The 17,213-nt window shown below is 40.3% G+C and overlaps 1 protein-coding gene across 4 annotated transcripts in view; it reads right to left on the bottom strand.

The window, feature by feature from the left end:
- FNDC3B (fibronectin type III domain containing 3B) overlaps positions 1-17,213 on the bottom strand; it is a 414,553-nt gene that overhangs the window by 277,733 nt on the left and 119,607 nt on the right. For 3 of the 4 annotated variants that reach the window (XM_069560055.1, XM_069560042.1, XM_069560049.1), the window contains one exon: positions 1,640-1,778. In XM_069560055.1, coding sequence (XP_069416156.1) covers positions 1,640-1,750 — 111 coding nt within the window. In that variant the 5' untranslated portion in view covers positions 1,751-1,778. The remainder of the gene's footprint in view (positions 1-1,639; positions 1,779-17,213) is intronic. The other variant, XM_069560061.1, reaches the window with a different exon arrangement.

The raw sequence follows: 17,213 nt of genomic DNA on the forward strand, positions 1-17,213 counted from the left end.
GCAGATTGGTGGAAGTGAGCCAAGAGAGAGAATCAGGAGTCAGGAAAGGAGGCACTTCCATCAGTGGCAAGACAGGAAGAGATTTATTCAACTGACAAACATTTATTGAGCACCTATTAGACATTCTTTGCTCTTAAGAAGTTCATGGTCTAATGCAGGAGAAAGTAATATATATAAATCATTAAACAGCAAAGTAAGACCCATCAGAGGTATATACAAAGTATTAATGTACTATGCTGGATAGAGTGTTGATGTACTATGACAGACGGGCAGGGCTGGGGGAGGGGGACGGACTGACATCAAATGGCCAATTAACTTATCTGAATTATTAATATATTTTGCATAAATATTTTCCAAGCAATCGTTCCAAATTCTACTTTCAATAAAACAAAGACTCCTACTTTTATGGACTGCAGCCTACCAGGCTCCTCCGCCCATGGGATTTTCCAGGCAAGAGTACTGGAGTGGGTTGCCATTGCCTTCTCCGTTATGCTTCTAAAGAACCATACAAATATAAAAAGTGGCATTTATTTAGTACCAGACTGATGGAACCAGTTTTAGTAGTCAATTAAAAAATTCAGGAGTGGAAGAAGACGGCGGAGGAGTAAGACAGGGAGATGGGGGTGATCACCAGCCCCTCCACAAACAACTCATCAAGATATGGAACCACTCCAACAAAGCAACCTCTAGGTAACAACAAAAGACCCCAGGCCTGCAGGGGCACAGGCGAAGCTCCCTGGAATGAGGCAGGACAAAGATAAAGACAGAAAAAGGGAAGAGACAGCAGAGAGGAGCTTGGGCCCTGAGGGAGGGAAGGAATGGTGAAGGAGGAAGCCCTTCCGTGCACTGGGAAGCTCCCTCTCAGGACCAGGGGGTACCAAAGGGGAGAGCCTGTAAAGCCAGGACCTAGAAGGCAGAATACAGAGAAGGCTGCACTTCCCAGCCCATAAGCAGCTCACAGACCTTGGCCCTGATCAGATGGTGGACTTGGGGAGTTGAGAAAAAATTTAAGTAATGTTATCAGAGACAATATCTATCTCTAATAATTTTTGAAGTTTTACTTACTGTTTAAATTTTTTCTCAAGTGCCACAAGAATGAGCTCAGGAATAACTTTTCTACTCTGCAATGTTAAGTAGCTAGTGACAAAGAAAGGAGTTTTACCGAAAACAAGCACTATCCTTTTCACAGCAGCAGACTTGCTGCCCTGGAGCCTGGGCTTGGAAGGACTGCTCCAGGAGCCAGGGTGGGTTCACACACACCTGTGTGTCTTGTCCAGGTCAGTCACCTCCTGGATGAGATCAAAATCTGACCCAGCCTCTGGGCATCTTGCTCCGGCCAATCAGGAAAAATCAGTCAAGCACAACACACGACATGAGTAAACACTACTTTATTCCAAAAACTTGTACATATTTTCAAAATGATTCATTTCAAAAGTTAGACACTTGGTTTTGATGCTTCAAGAATACCAGCTGGATTAGGTAAAGTTTGCTATTCTCAAAAACTACAATTTCGGATATTTTAAAAAATCATATAGTGATTCTACAATGGAAACGACCTCTAGAGAATGACAAAGGTTCAAGATCAGAGATCTTTGAATCTCAAATTTGGACAACTTAAATCCTCTCTTAATGCACCTACCTGCTGAGCCGCATCTCCATTCACCAAGTGAGGCATCATGGCAACCTCTCCATTCAGCAATGGTGGCAGTTCCAGAGGGATCTGGTCGGTCATCATCATTGTGACGTACATTCATGGAGAATTTCCCTCAACTGGCTTCCTGCAAGAAAATCACCATTTTGTAAAAAGAATTCAAGACCGCAAAAATTCACCTGTAACAAGTCAGCTATTTAAGTGCACCATCATGAGATCAGCTGAAACTCAAATTCTTCCAACTGATGTTGGATTTAGAAGGGGTGAAGCAAAACCCAGGGTGGTTTCCCAGGTAGCTCAATTGTTAAGAATCCGCCCGCCATGAGGAGACCTAGGTTCAATCCGTGGGTTGGGAAGATCCCCTCGAGGAGGGAATGGGAACCCACTCCAATATTCTTGCCTGGAGAATTCCATGGACAAGCCTAGGGGGCTACAGTTCATGGGGCTGCAAAGGGTCAAACATGACTGAACAACTGAGCACAGACAGCAAAACCCAAGAAAAACAGCTTGAAATTGGAGACCATAGACCTGAGTCTCTAAGCAGTCAAGTAAACACAACCTCCAGTTCCTCCACCTTGTTATTTAGAAATTTAAGAATAATATTAAGTCCCCTAAACCCAGAGATCTTCCTCAGAATAAAAATGAGATAATTTGAGAAGATAGAAGTGTCAAATGAACATTTATCATGCTATCTCTAAGGTAATTACAAAAAATGAAGCCAAAGAGCATGACTTCTAAGGAAAGTTTTTCATTAGCATCAAAATACTGTTTATAAAAAAAAAAAAAAATACGGTTCATAAGGAGTTACTCCAAGCAAAGGTTAACTACTTACACTGCAGTTGTTGCAATTTCTGACCTTGCTATTAACTCAGTAATTAATCAAGTTCTAATTCTCTCTATCCCATCATCTCCTTGAACTGGATTTATCCTGTTGCCTATTTGCAGCTTTATTACTTGAGCCTATCTTGAACTTTCCTGTACCTGACAGCACCTACAGTACCTTGTACAGAATAAGGCTTAAAGGCACATTTCATGGTTTCCACAGAATAAATGATTTTCATGTACAAATTCAAAACAACACAAAGCCCACTTTCATTCCATAATGGTATCTGCCACTACTATCTAGCTTTTCAATAAAACAGCAGGAACACAATAAATTCCTATTTAAGATTATACGTATTCTTTAAGAAGTATTTACCCATCCTTCATTTATGTCTAAATTTTTTTGCCACAAAAACTTTAATAGCATAGACAAACGAGAATAAACAAAGACACACATGCACACACTGTTTTAAATCAGTTCAGAAATAAACTGCCATGTAGTCCAGTTTAAATTTTTTCTCATTTGTAATAAAGTTCCCAAAAATTTCAACTCAAGACTTTTGGAAAATGAATCCTTTAATACTCAATATCCAAAAATCAGGCAAAATAGCAGGTCAAGTCCTTTAATGACTATCTCTAATTTGTCTCAAGTGTGACAGAAATATTTCTTAAAACCTCCATTCTGAACATTAAATATATTTCCCTCGCCTCGAGCCCACCCAAAAGAAACCCCTTCCCTGGAAGTATCAAATGATGCATACAAGCCACCCAAGAGATTATAAATTTTTTATTTTAAATAGGTAAAATTTTACACTATTCATTATAACCCCATTTGGAAAAACTAATTATTTTAAGTACCAAACAACAAAGTCATGTCCCAACTAGGGAAGCACATTCTATAATAACAAGTCTTATAATTCAGTGTTAACAGTACCATCATGCTGTTTTATGAGGCAATTACTCAGTTCCCAAGCAAATAAAAATACAAAACTCAAAGCCCAATAGTTTATCCTAACGTAGGAAACAGATTTTTTTTCACAATAAAATTAACCAAGATAACTTCCACTGACCCCATGAAGACATCAACTGCTTGATTCTGAGTAGTACTACTAACAGAGTACGAATATCCATTTAAGTTTTATTTCAAATATACTTAACCCTACAAGTGCACAAGGAGAGGAATGATTCCTTTTCCTCAGACTGATATTACACAGGTCTGCTTCTTAAGCGTGGTGTTTTATCTAACGATTCTTCAACACTGGAGGCTGAATAAACAGGGCAGTAATGTACATGAGGGGTCTGAGACTAAAGCATCTGCAGTGAAGAAGCATTCCACACTCACTCCCACCTCTTCCTCACTCCTTCCAAGGAAGAGTCCCAAAGCACTTGCTGCTGAGGTGATGGAAACTGTGGCTCTGTCCTCCCCTCTGCTAAAGTAGAGAGCACCAAAGCCCTCTCCCACAAGGAACAGTCCTGATCAGCTCAACAGACAAGCGTAAGGATGGAACCTACTCTCTTTTCATTCAGTGCACACAGGTACTGGTAGGACATAATTTTGATCTAGTGAAAAAAAGTTCAGGCATTCTTAACCACCTAGCTCTAAAACCAAAGAATGTCTCAACTCCAGCATGATACCTAACACTGACAACTTCAATTTTAGACACCTTCTGGTAGGCGTCATGATAAGCAACAGGATTTGCTATCATCAAAATACAGCAATCCAGCCCCACAGGCTGGCGCTCTTAAGCACAGATGTCAGGTCCAAGTTGGATAGTTAAACTCCAGATTCTGCAACTGTGGGATAAAAGGATAGATCCCCTCCTAGTTCCATGAAAATCTTATAAATGCAAGATGAGAGAAGGTGGGAGCCCACACAGAGTTGAAAAAAAATCCCAGAGAAACAAAGTCAGCTGGCACAAAGAAATAATTGCATTTACTTTTGAAAATCATATAGGCATCTTTGGGCAATGTAGCTATTCCATACAAAAAAAAAAAGATGCCTGAGTCCTGTATCTTTTTCCTACCAGATGATAGATTATCCACCTCACAGATGTGCAGGGGTTATTGCTAATCACTGAGAGGGGAACAAGGGAGGGGAAGACGGGGAACTGTGCATAAAAAAAGTCAACTATATATACAATCAACTCCTAGATAGCACAGAGTGGGAACTTATAAACACCATACACTCTTAGTGTCCCAACTCAACCAGCTAACAACCATACCTTTAATCATGGAGAAAAAGGGAAGAATGAGTAAAGACTCGGCCATAGAGTCTCACTTCTCATAACCAAAGTTGTTAATCCTCTTTACCCTAGGACACCAGCTTGCTAAAAATCCAAGGCCTGTTTTCTAGTCCCCAAGAGGTCCACCAAAGGCAAACCAGATTTTATCCTGCCTTCAATTCAAGGTAAGAGATTGATCTAGATGGGGTGGTTCACACAGTCAACAATGTTTAAATACCCCTTTCTACACTCCATGCACATACAGAGTATACGTTCATTTGCCTGGAATTCAAGGGACATACAAAAAAAGTAATAAATTATCTCTAGGCAAGATAATGCCCAGCTATTTAACAAGGCAACTGCCTGGCAACCGGTCCTTAAATCACCATGGAACAGAAACCATTTAGTGCCATGGACTGTAGAAAGGACAAGAGAAAAGGCAGGAAGAAGAATTATAAAAGAATGAAAACCATAAATGCAAAACAAAAGACTTAGGGTACAAAGCAATACTGTACTATGGTTATTACCTAGTTTTGGTTATTTCCTAGGGATGGAGATGGGTTGGGAGGAAGTAATGACTTTTCCAAATACAAAGTCAAATGTTCGGGCTGCAAATTGGGAAAACCACTCGGCCCTAGCCATTGACAATTAAAGAACGTTAAGAGACTGGGGAAGGCTTGCCATGCATCAATAATTAAATGGTGATTGCTCCCCAAAAAAGTAAGTCTCCTCTGTTTTGGTTGGTAATTCAAACAAAACTACACATGTACTCAATTTAAACAGGTGTGCCTCAGCCCCACTGCTTTGAGGAGACCGGGAGAATGTGACATGTCCAAGAAAGATGACGGAACTTTTTAAATGGAATCTTTCAAATGAAGCAATAAATGTGGAAGGCTTACTATCCAAACAGTTAACTTTAAGGACCAAACACTTTATTTGCCAAGATTGTGGGTGGAAATTATACATCTTCTAAAGGGAGTACGTCAAGGCTGTATATTGTCACCCTGCTTATTTAACTTCTATGCAGAGTACATCATGAGAAACGCTGGGCTGGAAGAAGCACAAGCTGGAATCAAGATTGCCGGGAGAAATATCAAGAACCTCAGATATGCAGATGACACCACCCTTATGGTAGAAAGTGAAGAGGAACTCAAAAGCCTCTTGATGAAAGTGAAAGAGGAGAGTGAAAAAGTTGGCTTAAAGCTCAACATTCAGAAAACGAAGATCATGGCATCTGGTCCCATCATTTCATGGGAAATAGATCGGGAAACAGTGTCAGACTTTATTTTTGGGGGCTCCAAAATCACTGCAGATGGTGATTGCAGGCATGAAATTAAAAGATGCTTACTCCTTGGAAGCAAAGTTGTGACCAACCTAGATAGCATATTGAAAAGCAGAGATATTACTTTGCCAACAAAGGTCTGTCTAGTCAAGGCTATGGTTTTCCCAGTGGTCATGTATGGATGTGAGAGTTGGACTGTGAAGAAAGCTGAGTGCCAAAGAATTGATGCTTTTGAACTGTGGTGTTGGAGAAGATTCTTGAGAGTCCCTTGGACTGCAAGGAGATCCAACCAGTCCATTCTAAAGGAGATCAGCCCTGGGTGTTCTTTGGAAAAACTGATGCTGAGGCTGAAACTCCAGTACTTTGGCCACCTCATGCGAAGAGTTGACTCATTGGAAAAGACTCTGATGCTGGGAGGGATTGGGGGCAGGAGGAGAAGAGGACGACAGAGGATGAGAAGGCTGGATGGCATCATCGACTTGATGGACGTGAGTTTGAGTGAACTCCGGAAGTTGGTGATGGACAGGGAGGCCTGGCGTGCTGTGATTCATGGAGTCGCAAAGAGTCGGACACGACTGAGCAACTGAACTGAACTGAACTGAACTTCATTATAGAGCAGGCTGGCCATAACTTTATTTTTTCTTAGGGATGTAGGGTCACTGTTTACAATACTGTGTTCAGTCACAAGGTGATGTAGTAGGGAGTTCCAAGGCATTCTGACCTTACCTACTCAGAGAAATGCACCCCTACTTTGAGCTCTTACGTTTAAATTCTACATTTTCCCCTCTCTTCCTCATTAGGCTGTACCTCAAACCACACCTCCTCAACTCTGAGAATCATACTCAATTTGCGATCTTAATCTTCCTTGGGCTGGGAAGCACATAGAGGAGTGGTCTCTGGGGTCTCAGAAGCTCCCCTCTGTGCCCTGCATCCATGATTCCTGGATAACTGAGCTGTAACTACTTTTAGTGTCAGTCAGAAAGTCTAAAGAGAAATCATCCCAACAAAACCCTCATTATCCTGGTCTGGGTTCCTTCTCCCCTAGACAGATGTGTCTCTGAATAGGCCAAAGCAATCACAGAACTCATGCATTTTATTAAAGGCTCTTCCACATCCACACTGTCCTCGCACACAACTGAGTTTTCTCAATAAATTCATTCTTGGCTTTTCCAGGCAAGAATACTGGAGTGGGTTGCCATTTCCTTCTCCAGGAGATCTTCCCAACCCAAGGATTGAACCCGGGTCTCCCATATTGTACGAAGACACTTTACCGTCTGAGCCACCAGGGAAGTCCCCTTTACAAATAAAGAGTCAATAAATGTGCTAAAAAACTAATCAGAATAAACCAATGGAAAACAGATGACCTCTACTGCTGCTGCTGCTAAGTCGCTTCAGTCGTGTCCGACTCTGTGCAACCCCATAGACGGCAGCCCACCAGGCTCCCCCATCCCTGGGATTTTCCAGGCAAGAACACTGGAGTGGGTTGCCACTGCTTCTCCAATGCATGAAAGAGGAAAGTGAAAAGTGAAAATGAAGTCACTCAGTCATGTCTGACTCTTAATGACCCCATGGACTGCAGCCTACCAGGCTCCTCCGTCCATGGGATTTTCCAGGCAAGAGTACTGGAGTGGGTTGCCATTGCCTTCTCCAGACCTCTACTACAATGTTTTTTTCTAATTCTCTGAATATTTTTTTTTTCACACACAGAGCTCCAAGTTTTCACTGCTATTTTTTTAATTCTTACTTACCCATGCTTCCAGTTCAAAGAATTCAGTGACAACCACAAGCCATCACAACCTCTCCCCTAACCACACATCCTAACATAAAACCACAAGTGCTTCATGCCTGGCCAGTTCTGTTCTTTTGATTGACAGGGAAGGGATGCCACGTGAGCACTTGTGGCTGACTTCCTTCTCTCCTGAAAGCAAGTCGTTTGTTACCTTTCTTACCTGCAGGGAGGCCCAGAACCAAAGAAGTAAGCTAATGGCAAGGGTGCGGGCTGGGCACGCTGAAAAACAGATCCTCACTGTTAGTAAGACATTTAGTTCTGTCCAAATATGACTCTAAAGCTTTTACAAAACACCTTACTTAAAAATAATATTACAAAGGGTCTTCAGTTTTTACATTACTCTAGGCACTGGGTTATTACTTTTTCCTTTTCTTTTGCTTCCCTCACTCCAAGTCTAAAAAGGTTTTCCATGGTATCTTGGCCCCAAACTATACTAAGAAACATACGGCCAATTTCATTTAAAAAAAAAAAACAACGGATTCTCAGGAGAGAACCACAGATCCATTTCCAAAGGCCAGAGAAAGCAGTTATATACTAGGAAGAATTTCTAACTTGAAAAAAATCAAAGGCTTCATCACTGCTGGGAGAGTTTTAAGTCTGTGGGCCTGGCCTTCAAATGAGTAACAAAATGTCCTGCACCTCACTCCATGGGCCAATGACCCAAATTTCCTTACATTAATTCAAGATGTGAGTGAGCAGTACAGTACACAAATTAGTTTCAGATGACAAGAGGAAAAGAACCCCAAGAGCACCAAAAGGAACAAAGCAAAACCATCAGTGCCAAATGAAATGACCCTGCAGGGTGAAAGGAGATGGACTCCCTGAGTTAGATCTCAGGGCAGAGCCAAGGTGCAGGCTGCCAGACTCACTTTACCTACACCTGACTTTTGACCTATTCTAAACCATCCCAGGGAAGGGCAGAAAAAATAAAAGTAGAACGAGAATCAATAAGAAGAATGCATTGTGTCAATCATATCTTAATTTTTTCTTAAAAAAAAAAAAAGCACATCATCAGTTTTAACTTTTTGCTTCTATCTGCAATTCAAATGCACTTTCAGAAGCAAAAGGGGTTTCTTGATAAATGGGAAATGGATGGATAGAAATCAATTAAGACCTATAAAGCAATTATGCAAATAATCTAACAAATAAAACCATCTTCAGAATTCATACCATGTGCGCAGTGCTTAGTTGCTCAGTCCATGTCCAACTCTTCCTGATCCCAGGGACTGTAGCCCAGCAGGCTCCTCTGTCCATGGGATTCTCCAGGCAAGAATACTGGAGTGGGTTGCCATGCCCTCCTCCAGGGGATCTTCCCAACCCAGGGATCAAACCCAGGTCTCTTGCATTGCAGGCAGATTCTTTACCATTGAGTCACCAGGGAAGCCCACAAATACTGTAGTGGGCAGCCTATCCATTCTCCAGGGGAGCTTCCCAACCCAGGAATCGAATCGGGGTCTCCTGAATTGCAGGAGGGTTCTTTACCAGCTGAGCTATGAGATAAGCCCTCAGAATTCATACCACTAAAAGTTAACTGTGATTCCATAAAGCTTGAATCTTTTCCAATAAAATATACATTAACCAATCACCTTCACAAAATCTAAGCAGCATGAAAACATTTTGCTTGCTGCTTGCCTGTTCTGCAGCCTGAGAAGAAAATGCTCATGGGCACATTAGTAAAATCATAGCTTGATTCATACTTCAACAAAAGTTCCTTCTCTGCTAAAAATAGTGGTTTCTAACAGTAAAAATCTACTCTGGACCACGTGTCAGAAAATTGTCACAAACACATGAGGAAAATGTTCTAGCCATTTTTCTTAAATAATAATAAGGAAAAGAAATTTTGTTTTTCCTGATTCAACACAGCAAGGAGTCAAAATAGTAGATAAAATGATGATATGATGAACTAACTGAATCACACACAAAAAAGTGGGGCTTTGTTTTGCTATGTTATGTTTGAGGCCGATGGGTATGAGAGGTTACTATGAAATTACTTTATCTCTTTTAAAACAATATAATTATCAGATAGCTTATGTTTTATGAGTGAGTACAAGTTTCTTAATGACTCCCAAAGAAAAACCCAAGCCTAATAAAATTTATTACAACAAACATTTGTGCAGCTGATTTACACTTGTATATGCCATGACTGTGGTAAAGAAAGAAAAATCTTAAAAAGTCAAAATCTGACAGAGACTCATACAGCCCAGAAAAAAGAAAGAAGAACTGCTTTCCTGGACTTGCTTCTCATACAGGTGGCCACTGTGTACACATGCCTTCATTCACAAGGACTGATAGCTTCCCAGTGTGTCGTCCTCTTATTAGCCAGATTTAGGAAAACAAAGAGGGAGAGATGAGGAAGGGAAAGAGTTATTGAAAGAGAAAGAGAAGAAAAAGTTTTTTAAAAGTTAGTTATACACATTCTTACAAGTAATGGGGTATCAAAGTATCATTCCTATTTTCAGAGAAACCTCTTACCTTCCTGCTCCATTCTGGTTTTGAAAGATAAACCTCTGACTGATACTTCAAGACCTAGAAATTCTCTAAACGGTTCTAGTCTTCTGAGCAAAATGAGAAACAGCTTTCTGATAATAACTATAGAAACACCAACAATAGCATCAAGAGAAAAAAAAAATGAAAACAATATAGAAACACGGTGCCACCTGCTTTACCTCTGAAAGTGAGAAAAATCTGCTCATCCATCAAAACACATCAGCCAGTTTTTACCGTGTTCCTGCCACTGTGAAGGCAGGACTTTTCCCTCCCTTCTGGTAACAGCTACAGCAGTGGCCGTGGCATTGGCGCGGACTGTGTGGAGTAAGCACGTGGCCGCTTGGGAGCCTGATGTGGGGCACTGCCATTGGCAGGCCAGGCTGGAGGTGGTTCAGTGCTTCCCTTTGCACTGTCTCTCCCACACACCGTGGGCAGCCATGAGGAACGGCACCTGTACAGGCAAATGCTCTCCTGAAAATCGAATCGAACTGCGCCCTCAAACAGGGTATGAAGAGAAATTTAAAGATACTCATTAGAATTTTTCACAGCCCCTCCACTAAAAACTGTCCAAACGACCACCAGTATATTATAGGAACAATAAGAGCGCTAGAGCAGAAAGACCCCAAGACTGAGTACTTGAAACGTGAGTTCTAATCTGAGTTTACCAATCATCAGCTTTAAATCTGGACAATTAATCCCTCCTTTTACCAAATGACAAGGTTATTGATTCACCTTCAAGGTTTCTTTTTGCTCTATTATCTTTCAAAACACCTCTGCCTATAGTGCTTACTTCATACAGATTAAATAAAACCTGAAAAAAGAAGTTTACTCAAACTCTATAAAAACCTATTAGTTTCTCTTACTCATATGAATATAATCTGGGCCTCCTGGATGAGAGAGGAAGAACCTAAAGAAAATGTTGAAAAAAGAACGTACTGAGTAAACAGTGATAGTAATCACTGTGCTTTTATGCCAGTGAAATCTAATTTTACAGCTGAGCTCTACACAGCTGTGAAAGAAAGACTCTTGCCATGGCTTGCCACTTGAATGAGAGAAGGAGTGGTGATAACTGTTCATGCAGAAAAACTTCTTGAGACATGAGCAGTACCTGGAGGTATGCACCCAGCTGGTTGGTTGAGGCACAAATAGTCTGGAATTTGTCTTCTTGTCTGATATGAGTTCATTAGTGAAGTTAAATCACAGTTGTCTGAAAAGGTTCCTAACCTTAAAAACATTCTTGCTTTTAGCATCCAACTATAAACACAGGAGAATTAAGTGGCAACATTTAAATCCATAGGAGAAATCCTGTGAAACTGAGTTTAGATTAAAAACACCACCGCCGCTGCTGCCATGGATTAAAATAAATAATAATATGTGATTCAAACAACAAATAAAAAAGAACTGTCCACTGTGCTCCAGAGGCTAAGGAGAGATGTCAAGCAGTCTAATGTATAGGCCCCGCATTCAAGAATCCATAGATGCTTTCTTTATGCTAATTTAGCACAGTCACGTCTGAACTCAAAACTACTATATAAGGAAAGCACTATTTCCTGAGAAGGAGAAACAGTCTACATGTCTGAGGATCATATGTAAACATTAATGCATCAAGGCTATTTTTATAATTCTCCATGAATACACAGAGGTTGGCTGCTTCCACAGCCCCTCCAATATACCTCAAATCTTTAACGAAACACAAAAACGTTTTTAAAAATTGCATCATTGCATATACACAATCTCTGGACCTCAGATCCACATCTTCCATAAACAGCTCAGTTCTACAAATATTAACTAAGAGGGAACGGCGGCCCAACTTCAAAAAAAAAAGTTTACCAACAAAAGGTCCATTTGTTTTGTTCATTGTTTTTAAACAGTGTTTAAAGAGGTCTGCAGATGTAATTAGACATTTTTATTAGAACACCTAGACTCCGGGTACACACAGCACAATAAATCTCACATCCCTCTCTCACATCCCAAGGATGACAGTCTAGCATCTACAAAAGAACATTCCAAAGCTATGAGCCCTTATTTTCACCCACATCCAAGCTAACTTTGTCACATACTTGATCCAAAGATGAGAATAACTGAGAACATTTCTTCGCAATGACTTGGAATTGTGTGGTTGTTTCTTTATATCTTTTTCTATAGGATGTTGGAAAAAAGTCTAGAAAACTATAATCCAAAAGTGGAAAAAAAAAAAAAAAGTCACTCCTAAAGCCCCTTCCAGCTCTAGGTCTTCCTATCTCCACATCAGTCAAGCTCTAAGGTAGGTGGGTTGGGGGTGGGTGGGGGGCTGTGTGTGTTAGGGGAGCAGGGCTATAGAAAGAGATGAGATCTAAACTATGAAGACACTCAACTCCCCCCCGAGCCCCGGGTACTGCCACCTGCCCGGAAGCCGCACAGCAGGCTGACAGGCCCGCTGCTAGCAGGGCCCTGCCTCAAGGTGTGCCTGCACAGGCCCCGGGCCTCAGTTCCCTCACCTGTAACATGGGTGCTTCAAGGCAACTTCTAGATGGGCTTCCCTGGAGGCTTGGCGGTAAATAATCTCCCTGCAGTGCAGCAGACCTGGGTTCAATCCCTGGGTCGGGAAGATCCCCTGGAGGAGGACATGGCATCCCACTCCAGCCAGCATTCCTGCCTGGAGAATCCTACGGACAGAGCAGCCCACAGGGTTGCACAGGGTTGGACATGGCTGAGCCACTAAACGGCAGCAGCAGCACATTTCCCTCGAATGAAATCCAAAATGCATTTTACTATTCTGCTTTTAGAGATCTACTATGAATTAAATTCACATTTTTATAACCACTTGGGTACCTAACAGCCAGGTATAACATTTGTTACTTTGGGGGGAAGGGAAAATGTATTGCAAACACCAAACCGTTTCTGGGAAAGGCTGAGAGGAAGAGTCCCCAAAGCAAAGATGGTCACAGCTTGAAGCCCCTGTGCACTAATTGTTCCCAAGCCTCACAGCATTCAAGTGAAGGAGGCAGTATTCCCCTCTGGACAGATATTATTATAACTAAGTCGCTGAGAGAGGTTAAGTGACGTGCGGAAAGAAACTCAAGACAGAAAGTGATGGTAAGATGTCAGCGTTCTCTGAGCGAGCTTATTATAACATCTAAGAATCTGGCAATAAAACATGGCAGTGGAAGAGCTGATGAAAAATTCATAGGTTAGTGAATTTGAAAAATTAGACAAAACAAGCACATGGTACAAAATTCAAAAGGTAACTTTCAAAGACACCCAATCAAAGTACATTTCTCTCCTATCCAGTCCCCAGTTCCCTGTACACAAAGCCAGTAACTGAATTTTTGGTGCATCCTTACCAAGATGCAGATTTAATGATTTTTTAAGACACTTTTTAAAGTAGCTTAAAGGGAAGTTAAGCAAATTCACTGTACTACCATGTAGTCCCCATGGTTAAAATTTAGGGAGAAAAAGGAACCAGCAGAAAAACAAACTAGAAAATACTGAAGTTAAACCATCAGTGGTGATATTCAGAGAGACTATGACGGGCCATAAAGAAACACAAAAGCAAAATTTCTTCACAAAGGAGGGCAGCTTAGCAAGTAATTGATGAGGAGACTGTTTAGAACAAGGTATTTGGTACAACGGGTTTCAAGATTCTATTATTTTCAATATCCCAAAAGAAGGACTCAGCTGAAGAAAATCTAAAATAACATCAAAGCAAAAGACATGAACAAAGATAATCAACCATTCTCTTAAAAAATATTTAGTGAGTATCCACTGTGTGCCAGGGACTGTACTAGAATTGTAGGATTCTAGAAACAAAGGCGTGAGGTTTAAATAGCATTACACTGAAATGTTATATTCAATAACCCAAATCCACATTGGACACTTCTGACAAAACCCATCAACAGACCACCATGCTCTATGAAACCTTTCACCTGAGATAAGCTTCACAGTCTAAATTTGGTTTCCCAGCTGTGGCATCTTTCCTAGTTTTATGTGGGCCAGAAGATTAATTTGTCTCAAAACATGCCCCCTTCCTCAACCTTCATTTCTGATTAGCCAGAAGAATACTAAATTTTTTTCTTTAATCAGCTCATATAGAACCCAGTCATGCTTATTTATGCAACAACAAACTCAGTTTTGTCGAATTGATGTTATAAAACACTCATGACAAGGATGAGCTCTGAAGCTGTTACTTCAGTCTCGTAGAAGCATCATTGGTGTTTTATTCAGTTTATAATTAAATATGCATTTCAAATATTTCTAACACTTTATTACTAATTTTAGATGTTGGTTCCAATATTTCCTCCTCTCCTATGTAGGGGGAGATGGGGTGATGGAGAAATAAACATGAATAATTTATGATACGCTGAAAATCAGTTTACAAACATGTTTTTTTAAAACAAACTATTTCTTTAAGAGTCCACAATTGATGACATCCTCATAAGCAGCTCTGTATTTCACCTGATGGGACTAAACACACCACAGATACCAGGTGTTCCTTAGAACTTACAAGGTACTGAAACAGAAAATTCACATGAAATGATGCTTATAAAGAAACAAATTAGCAGGTGCAAAGACACACTGTACAAGGGAGTATCTATTTACTATTTCATATTTTAGACCATTACAACAAAATTTTAACATGAATATGCACTTTACTAATTCAGACTAATATTTTTGAAGACTCCAAAATGTGGAATTTTTCAGAAAATAAGATTTTTTTCCTTTAAGAGAAAAACAAAAACTGCAAGGAGATGTGTTTTACTGGACGAAATGGCAACTGGTCTTTACAAACTCACATGCAAATGAAGTGAATCTAAATGTTTGAAAGCATGGTACTTGCTTATATTCTAAGCAACCCCTGTGAATAATGACATCATTAATTACACTAATATAATTTGTTAAGAAAATGCAAGGAGGCCACATTTATTTATTTATTCACTTAGGTTCTGCTTTGTGTAAGATACTCTTTTGTTCTGAAATCATTCAAACTTCAAATTTAAGCAGTCCACTAAAAGGCTTTAAAACCTTTCCAGAAAAATAATTTTAAATTTCAACTCTGCTACAAAATACATGGTCTCCAATTCAATTTTTGTATTTCTCCTCATGCGAAAGCATGAAAGACGAAGTATTTTTCAGTTAACACTATTGAAGGACACAAAAGCGTAACATTGAAAAAGACATAAAAACATTTTAGGATTATTAATAGTTACAACCTCATGAAACCCACTAAAAGAATTTCAGGATCACCCAAGGGCCCCCCATACCAGACTCTGACAACCACTACTCCATGCCAAGCACCTCAGATGTAAAAATGTAAGAAAAATGTAAATTCACTTTCTAGTAGACAAACTTCCCTATTTTATATATTCTATACATCCACAATTCACCTGGCAGGGTCTGAAACAAAGAACAAATTAACCCAAATGAAAAGTATCCAAATTCCAGCACGGACTTTTCTCTCCAAGAGTTTATGTTGTACTCTTTAAAGTACTTCGGTGAAACAAATTCATTTGGTAAAATCTTGATAAGAGAGCAGCAGGCTGGAGGGATAGGAAATGGATGTTGGGGAGCAGGTACTCCTGGGCTTGGAATGTCAGGAATGTGAGCACACATTCAGGGACAGAGTGGGACCCAGCTCCAACAAATCCAAGCCTTCTGGACGGGGACCGAGTTTAGTCTCAAGTAGTCACATTTATGCCCTGAATTCAAAGCAAACCATCAATTCCAAGGAAATAAAGACAAATAATTTTGTGTTGCCATTCCCAAGTAAGACTCTTATCTGCTCTGACCTCCAGACCTTCATTGACTGCTCAATGAGCCCATAAGAAAACCACAGATGACTTGATCTAGTGTTTTCTACAGTCAATGCTTTATTTTCTTTCAGTTTATTTTCTTTAGCTGTAGCCTATTAGGTCTTCACCAGAGAACCCAAAAGGAGTTTTCCTGACACATAAGGATTACTCTTAAAACAAGAATCTCAAGCTTCAAATATAGACAGAACAGTTAGTGAAAATGTGACATTCATTTTCCTAGAGCAGCAAGTAAGCAAGATCAAAATATGCCACAGTCAATTGATTTACATTCAGCAAACACTGTTAGGTAAGGGGCTTCCCTTTTATTTTTAAAAATAGATTAAGCAAGCATATTAATTTTTCACTGGTCACTATAAATACATGGAACTACAAAATCCTTTCTTTGCAGGGGGATTCTGGCCAGGCGCTGTGAGCCTGACCCCGAGTGGAAAGTGTATTTACGTTGAGGAGAGGCCGCATTGTGTGCTTGTGGGAAACCACTTCTCACAAACCTCCCATTCAAGGGAGGCCTCCACAATAGGTACTCACACAGGAAGCAGGCCTCACCAACAGCACCTCAGACTGTTCCAGAGAGAACTTTCCGAGGCAGGCGACAGTGAACCGCTGTAAATGCCATGTTCACAGGCCCCAACTGCCGACACTTCAGGGTCAACAAAGCTGGTGTTGTCCACAATCAAGCCCCCAAGTTCTTCCCAAGGTTAAAGGGAAGCAGTCAACAAGTACATTTCATTTTGTAGCTAATCTCTCAGGGTATCACTTTGTTTTAAAAAAAAAAAAAAATCACAAGGACATGACATTTGCTGTTCTCAAAAAAACTGGAAAATACTCCTAAGAAGCTATCGCTTTTCAAAACTAATGAAAGGTGTTAGTACTTAATAAGCAATTTAAAAGAAATCAAAATTTTATTAGTCACCTATCTCTACTGAAAATTAGGGTTCCTTAAATACTGTCCACTTTACTTAATTGCCAAAGCAAAAAATAATTATTTTAACGCCTCAAATGAGAAAGTGGGCACTATCAGCATCGTATCAATGGCTTCTGCACAAATATGTGAGGCAAATAAAGATAATGGTGCACATGCCATCATATCAATCAACTGCTAGCTGAAAAATGAAATAAACAAGTGAATTTCATAAATTTGTGGGCCCAGCTACTAAGTCATGTCTGACTC

Source organism: Ovis canadensis, chromosome 1 (assembly GCF_042477335.2).
Source record: "Ovis canadensis isolate MfBH-ARS-UI-01 breed Bighorn chromosome 1, ARS-UI_OviCan_v2, whole genome shotgun sequence".
Lineage (NCBI taxonomy): Eukaryota > Metazoa > Chordata > Mammalia > Artiodactyla > Bovidae > Ovis > Ovis canadensis.